General features: G+C 43.1%; 1 protein-coding gene across 1 annotated transcript; it reads left to right on the top strand.

Moving 5' to 3' along the window:
* Nucleotides 1-7: 7 nt before the first annotated feature.
* Nucleotides 8-5,676, top strand: RFNG (RFNG O-fucosylpeptide 3-beta-N-acetylglucosaminyltransferase; the record flags this gene model as incomplete). Its single annotated transcript, XM_010297067.1, has 8 exons — nt 8-163; nt 1,014-1,062; nt 1,584-1,686; nt 2,052-2,205; nt 3,226-3,314; nt 3,405-3,570; nt 5,128-5,213; nt 5,428-5,676. Coding segments are annotated over 8 exons (870 nt in total), but the record flags the coding sequence as incomplete, so codon positions are not given.
* Nucleotides 5,677-9,130: the final 3,454 nt, after the last annotated feature.

Here is a 9,130-nt window from a genome sequence, read left to right as displayed (position 1 = left end):
CCCTCAGCCTGCGCGGAAGGGCCGCCTTGGGCCTGCCGGGGGCTCAGCCAGGGAGAGCCTGGAGCTGAAGGACATCTTCATTGCCGTGAAGACCACGAGAAAGTACCACAAGAGCCGGCTGGACTTGCTCCTCCAAACCTGGATCTCCCAGGCGAGGGGACAGGTGAGGCATCGCTAGCAGGTGGGGATGGTCGGCCAGGAGCCTTGTCCCTCTCTTTTCCTGGGCAGCTGCTGCACTTTCTCACCGAGTTTTTCTTTGTGTACGTTGAAAACCTCTTTCCTTGTAAGATCAGGGAAGGTCTGTCTAAACATACCTCCAAAAGAGTTCGTTGTTGATTAAGCTAGTTACTTGCAATCTGAGATCAGTGGTCCAAGCAGAAGCAGTTTGCTGACTTTTGTGTGACTCTGCAGAATACTACATGATGGTAGAAGATCTCTAGTGGTGATGTATCTAAGCTGTTATTTTGGACTAAGTAGTTCAGCGACTTAAGTTTTTCCATAGAACAACGTAGAATTTGTTCCCTTGTTTGGGAATTCCAGTACATTCAAGCATATTAATGCAATTTTGTCTAGCAGCTGGGACAAGTGTTACCACCCGGCACTTGCTACCCTCACTTTCCTTCTTTCCTTGTAGCTTGCTTAACAGCTGTGGATAACTCCTAGCCAGAATGAGGAGGTGAAGTTGCAGAGGAGGGTACTACCAAAAAAAGGTGGTCATTCCTATCTGGAAATTGGTTGTCTGTACCCTGAGATGAGAGCAAAATCTTGGATGCTTTACTGAAATGAGACAATTCTGGCTTGCAATGCAAAAAAGTTACCAAATAAGGCAAGGGCTGAAGTACTGGGGTTCTCTCCACCACTGTTCCCCACTCCATTCCCAATGGCTACTGTGAAATAAACTTGAAAATAAACCATTAAGAATTCTGACTGCAACTGAGCAAAGTTGAAATTACTTTCTGAAATTCTTGAATGAAAAGCACTGCTTTCTCCCAACCCATTTTTGTCTCCCACAGACGTTTATATTCACAGACTGGGAGGATCAGGAGCTACGCCTGAAAGCAGGTAAGCTGTGTAGCATAGGTGCATAACGTGTGTTATAACTGAACTTTGTTTCTGGGATACTTTCCCTAGAAGTCCTTATTTCCTGCTTTGCAAGCAATTAGGTAAGTTAAGATGGAGACAATGGAGAAAACGTCTCCTTTCACAGGAGAATATGCTGTTCCTACTTACCACCTGGACAAGATGCCTGGAACTTCCTGAATACTGGGTTCACCTTTGCACCCACTTCCTTCCTGTTAGTAAGCTTAAGTCTATCTGGTCCAAAGTTATATTAGATACTTCTTTTGCATACGGTCTCATGGCCCTATTTATATACCCTGCACTCACACATTTTTATGTACTCTACAGCTTGCATGCCATACACATAACCCATAAGCCCTGCCTGTCCTGCAGTTTACTCTCCGTGTAAGTGCACCATATGCACTTCAGATGTATAGTATTAGTGCCAAATGTGCACTTCTTTTGTAGTCTTTTGGACTACATATGCTTCTCAAACCTGAAAGGGCTGATCTTTATTTTTCTAGGGGATCATATGATCAACACCAACTGTTCTGCTGTCCATACCCGGCAAGCTCTCTGCTGCAAGATGTCTGTGGAATATGATAAATTCCTGGAATCTGGGCAAAAGTACGTGAAACACATCATTCTGATTGACTTTGTTTCTTCCAGTAACCTTCTCTACTCCAGTAAGGACTGCAGTATTAGCTAAAACATGGTGATGAGCATAGAGAAGGGGGCACAGCATGAAGCAGTGTTTATAAACAAGTATCATCTGAAAGGTGGAAAGGATGATAATCTAAAGGGGGTTATTAATTTCAGCCTCTTTCCAGAATTAGGATCTGTGGGTGCTCTCAGCTTCCAAATTCTGTAATTCAGGACAATGGGAAATGCTTTCTGCTCCAAGCCTGAAAGACTAAGACTCTGCTTTAAACCTGTAACTCATTTCTTTGTCACTGCTCTGCAGTAGCTTTTTTATTTTGTTTTGTTTGAAGATGGTTTTGCCATGTGGATGATGACAACTATGTGAACCCTCGAACTCTCCTGCGTCTCTTATCCGCCTTCTCACACAGCCAGGATGTCTATGTGGGGCGACCAAGTCTGGACCATCCCATTGAAGCAGCTGACCATGTCCAAAGTGATGGATCAGTAAGCAAACTTTGTAGTTAGTCTCAGAGACATCCTGATCTTTTAAGCTTCTAAAACCTTGAGAGTTCATAGGATTCCACCATAAAAACAAGCAATTTAATCTGTAAGCAATGAACCTGGCACTGGTCATTTTCAGAGACAGGGTGGTGGGTTAAATGAACCTTCAATCTGACCTCATATGCCTTATGTACAGTAGCGTTTGTCTCCGGGGTGGATGTCTGTTTCTCTTCCTTTACTCACATATGTTGGTGATCTCCGTCACACTGAGGTGAGTAGGACCTCCCCATCTTGACTCTTTCTTTTCTTTTAGTGGTTTTACGGGCACTATTTCTTGTTTTAGGGGGTTGGGTTTGTTTGTTTGTTTATTTTGAGAGCAGTATCACGTTGTCTTCATCTTGAATCAACCTCAGATGGGTGGCAAAGGCTTTTTGGGTGTCTAAGGCATTTCCAATACCAAGTGGGTGCTAGGTTTCCAAGAAGTGGAAGCAAACATATCTCAGTCACAAGATACATGTGCTAAAGGACAAGTCCTCCCCAGCTCGCCTATACTGACAGGGCTAAAGATAAATCAATCCACTGGCCAGAAAGCCAGTTACAAAGCAGCGTGTTAGGGAAGACTGCACAACAAAATAGTGTGCTTGGGACATGGAGCCAAGTGACTAATGGACCATCTTTGATTTCCTTGGGAACACTGAGCTGGCTGTGACCCTTGGCTAGAATGACCAGGGGACGGATGGAATTGGGTAGGAGCGGGACTATAGTTTCCCATTTCATGTGGGCTACCTCAGTTGTGCTAACTTGATGGTTCACCTGCTGTCAGTTCCAGGATGGAGTTTCATTTGAGAGAAAAGCTAGCTGGTGTTTCAGCAACCTAAAGAAATAGCAATTAATAGGTAGTCTTGTTCTGACTCAAGTGCAGTGTGTGATATCCAATAGAACCTCAAGTTCCCTTCCCTGGCCAGCCAAATCAAAAAAGCTGATTATCAGTAACTGCTGTGTGTTTTTCTTGTTGCTCTTCAGAAGACAACCGTGAAATTCTGGTTTGCAACAGGTGGAGCAGGGTTCTGTATCAGCAGAGGTCTTGCCCTGAAGATGAGTCCCTGGGCCAGGTAAACCCTGTTTCTAGCTGAGCCCCATCAATATGTGTTTGGTAGGCTTTAAAGCATATTTCATCTTGTCTCATATGCTCTGTCTCGCAGCCTGGGTAATTTCATCAGTACTGCAGAAAGAGTGCGTCTTCCTGATGACTGCACTATTGGCTACATCATTGAAGGGCTGCTGGAGGTAAAGCTGCTGCACAGCCCATTGTTCCATTCCCATCTGGAAAATTTGCAGAGACTACAAGGCGAGTCTGTGCTGCAGCAGGTAGGGCTAAGCTTCGTGTCCTGTTCCTGCAATTGCACCTCAATCAGATAAGAAAGAATAGTCTCCATAGACTTAAGCACTTTTCAGCAAAGGACAGTGTCTACAGACTTCCTCAGAGCTGTGTTCTGTCCAATCCCTTCATTTAGCTAAAAGGCCTATTTTTACCCTAGCCAATTAGGTCATATAGCTGTCCTCTTCTTTGGGGGCACATTCTGCTACGTTAAGCCTAAATGTGGTGTTCTTCATCTCCTTCTAAACTCTGACTTTCCATGAGTCACAGTAGCAGCAAGTGTAGAAGGAGGCAATATTTAGTTTGCCTGCCATGTAAGAAAGTATTTCTGTCTTTGCCTAACAAAGTCTCAGTCTCAATTCATGCTGTTCAAAAAGACAAGTGTCGCAGCTATAGCAAGCACCTCTTCAGTAACTGAGACATAGTTAAATGTTTGATCATTTTTAAGAATAAATTGTCTGAATCTCCAGAAATGTTAAGTTTGTTAGAAAATATCAAGTAATTTTTTAATTGCTGGGATACTTCTTTACTCACGAGCAGTAGATGGAGCTGTAAGACTATCCGGAAGCTTTGTCTGGCTCCTGCTGTTCGGCATCATGAAAAAATGAGTGCAGTTTTGCCCCCGCAAACTGCTTGGTTATATTTTCCTGGCAATTGTTCTAGGCAGCATAAATACACACTCGGGGCCAAATTCCAGTGTGGTATGATCTCCTTCATGTTAGTGAATTTAACTGCAGGTGGAATACAGCCTTTTGTTGGTCAGCATTGTTTCCCTGAGACTGTAACAGCTAACCCAAAATCCATAAAATCTACAACTAGGAAGAAAATAGAAGTTGTCTTGTACCTGGCATCTGAAAGTTTCTTAATACAGTGCTTGTGTGGAAGAAAAGCACTGAATTGGCATTCCAGAGGTCTAAATTTTGCTGCCAGGTTTGTCACATGGCAGTCCTTTTGCATGCCATTTAACATCCAAATGTTTCTATTTTACCTCTGTGCTAAGACACTACTATTGCAGCCTTCAGGCCGTGTCTGGTGAGGATGAACATACGTTGTTTAGTGAAGGTACAGGTATTGGCAGGATTAATGCCCTTACAAAGCTTACAGTTGTAACTCATCTTGTCCTTCAGGGCAATGCAATTTTCAGCTCCTATGTTTATTCTCCCACATTGCCTTTAGATGAGCAGTGGTCCATTCGATAGCTACCAGACACTGGCAATATTGCATATGTCAAAACTAACCACTGTTTTTTTGAGAAGCATGAGAAGTCCAGCACGAGAAGCTGGACTGTCCTTGACTACTTAGCAACAACTCAAAACATCAGCACCTTATCAACATTTTCTCATCCCAAATCCAAAACATACCCTCACACTAGCTTCTGTAAAGAAAACCAGCTCTGTCCTGGCTGAAACCAGGACAAAATGTAATCCACTGTTCAGATCAGACAGGATCCTTGAGTCTTTCTTCATACCTCATTAATAATCCTGCTATCTGCACTCTGTTTTTCTGCATTAGTGTTACAATTTCCAAATATTTATTTGCTTTTACAGGTAACCCTAAGTTATGGGGACCCTGAGAACAAACACAATGTTGTGAGCGTGGGAGGAGTGTTTGGCCTTCAGCAAGATCCAACCCGGTGAGTGTCTGCTCCCAAAACAAGAGCTCCCTGCCTTGTTCATCAACTGTAAGATGATCAAACCCACTAATGGGGTTATTTTCTCATGTCAGGCCTTGTCACTGTGCCAAAGGCAGGTAGACCCAACCTCTCTGCTCTATTAGACTACTGTACTTTCAGTGCTAGTATGTTCCTTGGATGGGGAATTCTAAACTAATTTTTTTTTTCTTCATAGATTTAAATCTGTTCATTGTCTGCTCTATCCTGACACTATTTGGTGCCCTGCTAAGAAGATGTCATAATTCTTGACCAGTCATTGACACCTGTATCTTGTCTAGTTTGCATAAGACAGGAATTGTGGTGGACTTTTTTGATTGTTTCATTTTGGTGGGGGTTTTTTTCTTCTTCTGGGAGACAGCCAGAGGTATCTACAAAGGAGGTAGACAGACTCTACTTAACAAAAGCAAGGAGGTGTGGTTTGTTCAGCTGCAGCCTGGGACATTCCAAGAAGAATCCTTATTCTTTTGTCCAGCAGGTCTTTGTATAATGACGACAGTCATATGTGTACAAGTCACTTTACACTTTATGCGTCTGATGTCATGTGAATTTGTGCTTGGACACATCCTAGGCAAATGCAGTACTTGGAATGATAGCATTCTTACTACTGTTAGGGGCTTTTATAGGCCATTGTCTTGAAGCTGGAGTGCTATAGCAAACTGTAGTCCCCATGGTGACAAGAGAGGGGAAGTTTTCACTGATCTTTCTTGGGAACAGATTTATTTAAGAGCTTCTATGGCCTGCCATATTAAAACTCCACCTGTGGGCCAGAATAGGGTCTGTTCGTAAACACCAGAAATCCTGGAATCACTAGGGTAAACAAGGCTGAAAGCCTTTGTCGTGGGAAAACCATGTGTAAGGGTACGCTTACTCAGGACTGAGTAAGAGTTGCTTACAGTGCATGTTCTCCCCTGTAGTCCATGTGTACCTCCCATGGAGGTGATTGTCAGACTTGGTCTCTTACCAGCTGAATTGCAGTGGCTGTTGATTATGATGGTGGTCTGCCAGGTCTAAGACTATTCCCTTGATATTTGATACTGAAGAAATATTTGCCAGATTAGATGGTAATCATTTCTCCTGCTTTGCCCACAGCAGGTTGTATGAACTAGAGCATGCTCATTGGCTGATGAAACACACCCTGTTTCTGAAGTTGTGCTGTATCTTTTGCTGTCTGTGAAGGAGGAGGAATGCTAGATAGCCCTGAGGAAGTTTTTGATGGTATCATTTTGAGGACCTTTAATTGTATGACTGTGGTTACTCCACTTCAGTTTTTTCAGATAATTTTTTGATTACCTTAAGGTCCAGATCAGTGTTTATTTTTACTTAATGTTTCAATAAGTAGTTCATGCAGTCACTAAAAGGAGACTGCACACTCACGAAGCTCAGTGCTGTAGCAGCATCTCCTGCTGCTGCTTTTTAAATAAAGTAAGCTTAGTTGTGAAAGTGGAAGAAATAGGGCTTCATATGTTTACTTTTTTGTTAGCCCACACTTTGGCCATGAGCAATCCCTACCTGACAGGAAGAATAAATAATAAAAGCATAAAATAATAATAAAAATAAACAAAAGCATAAAAATTACTTTGCAAAACCCCTGTTTACTCTCACAAATGATTCAGAAAATAGTTGCTGGTTTAGTGCTAGAGTCTGAGGCTGAATTAGAGGAGAATAATAGAATGACTGTAAATAAATGTATAAACTGGAACTGTGATTAACAGCTAGAATGTGGACCTAGCAAAAGCTTCAGATTTCTAAACAGCTGTGCTGAGCTGTTCTGTGGACTTCAGCTAGTTGCTTAACTTCCTGTTATTTGAAAAGCAGTATAATGTAGGCAAATGCCTGCAGTGTATTCAAGTGTGAAACTTAGCAGAGGTCTCAAGAGTCCTGAAATACACTGTTCCCTGCACTCTATTTTTAACACAAAACTTTCAGTGTTTATCTGGGTACCTCATCCTCTCTGCATGATTTTAGTTAATTCCACTGAGGAGCAAACAAGCTGACTGCCACTTGCTACAGTCCTGCAGCTCATTCTTGAATTTTTCTTTTCCTTCATGTCTACTAAGGTGATCATGAGGTATGGGAATAAGAGTGCTGCAAGAAATTGGATCAAAGTCCAGCTAGCACAGTAGCTGTTTCATAACAGGTACACCTGTAACGCTGACAGTCTGGTACAGAAAACAGAGGTAGGCTTGTGGAATAGTAGGTTGTGGTATGTTCTACCTCTTTATTAGGTCTTCTGCTCACTAGAACTGAGGCATCCTATGGTTTAATGATTTGTCATTAATAGCTTTGGAGATTCCTGGTATCTATATAAATATTTTTTTTTAAAACATTTGCTAGGTTCTTGTTTTCAACCTCCTGTAGCAGAAAGCTGTGAAACTTCATGAGCTCTTGCTTAGCTTTTGTCTTCAAACACTGATTCTAAACTCTTCTGTTGGAGCTTTTCTTCCTCTTCCACTAGTAGCAGCCTCTTGTAAGATATCACAGACAGCAGGGACTGGGTGGTGATTATGTGGCAAACTACAGTTCAAAAATTACAACACTTCATATGGATGGCAGCAAAACTGAGTAGTAGAAGTTTCACACTGTAGTCATTGTTCACCCTAAACTAGGTGTGCCAAAAGGACAGCATACTCTAAGCTGGTAGGGTGTTTATTAAACTGAAAAAGGACCACATTATCCTGCATGGCAGTAGAGAACTGCTGAATGTGTCCAAGCTTAAGGTTTCTTGTGTTGACAATACAGTAGGCTGTGTGGATATATCAGGATGCAGCTTTTTAATCAAACTCCTGTCTCATACAGAAAGTGATTCTATAAAATAAATATTTAAATATGTCAAAGGCTGTGTTTTGTCAGTTTCTTGACACACTCTCTACACCAAAAATGGACCATAAACCCTGTAATCCAAAAAACTACAGCCTCCTGTCAGGTTGTGATGTCAAATTGCCAAAAAGCATGTGAGTCAGATGACTTGGATGTGCAGAGGAACAAGTATCCTTGCAGATGATGACTAACACAGTAAAAGAATTGAAATTAAGAATAAGTTAATTGTTGTTAACTTGTCTCAGCACTTTCCTATTGGGTTTCTGCACTTGATACTACAGGAGCTCTTAAATTAAAGAGTCCTCAGCAACATCTGAATTGGGTGGTATTACAAAGAGACCTGTTGAAAAGGTGCACCACTGTCTGTACTGGTCTGCTGTTACCCAATGCCAGCTCTGTGAATCCAGAGTTGGAACTCCCATGCACACTATCATTGGAAGTAAACTGTGGTGTAGCAGCTTATCTTTGACCTCTTAACTATCTCTAGCTGGTTTTTCTGTTGTACCTTCCAGCAGGCTGCTGTTGTCACACAGGTGCTGCATGAGAAATCCTGTATGCCTAGGTTCTTGGGCAAGTGGAGCCCATGTACTTGCAGCTGATTTTCTAGGCAATGACTATTAGACTAGGACAGCCTCCAAACTTCATCAGCAACTTCAACTGGGCAGAGAAGGCAGGTCTTTTCATCATGTGGTAACAAGCCCGTTTTTCTGTGGTCTCTCGCTATGATACTTCAGTGAGAATCGGAACTAAGAAAATTCACCTCTGTATGCCAGTCTCTATCTGGGTGAGCCCGGAAATGGCTTCTTGCTGCGTCGTCTCGGGGGAACTAGGGGCTGCAGCAAGGCGGGCTCGGGTTCTGCCCTCCTTGCAGGTGCCTCGGCTGAGAGGCGGCGGCCCGTCGCATGGCAGTACGTTGAGCAGTGGCCGGGGCCTGTATCCCACACCGCCAGGCCTCCATTCCCCCACTCAGGGAAACGGAGGTCGTTCGGCGCCAGCGCAGGGCAGATGCCGCTGCCCGGCCCCGGCCCTATCAGGCCGCCCCGCTCCCTGACCCCGCCCGG

The sequence above is a fragment of the Phaethon lepturus genome, unplaced genomic scaffold (assembly GCF_000687285.1).
Source record: "Phaethon lepturus isolate BGI_N335 unplaced genomic scaffold, ASM68728v1 Scaffold57871, whole genome shotgun sequence".
NCBI classification, from domain to species: domain Eukaryota; kingdom Metazoa; phylum Chordata; class Aves; order Phaethontiformes; family Phaethontidae; genus Phaethon; species Phaethon lepturus.
This window is presented reverse-complemented; position numbering and strand designations above follow the sequence as displayed.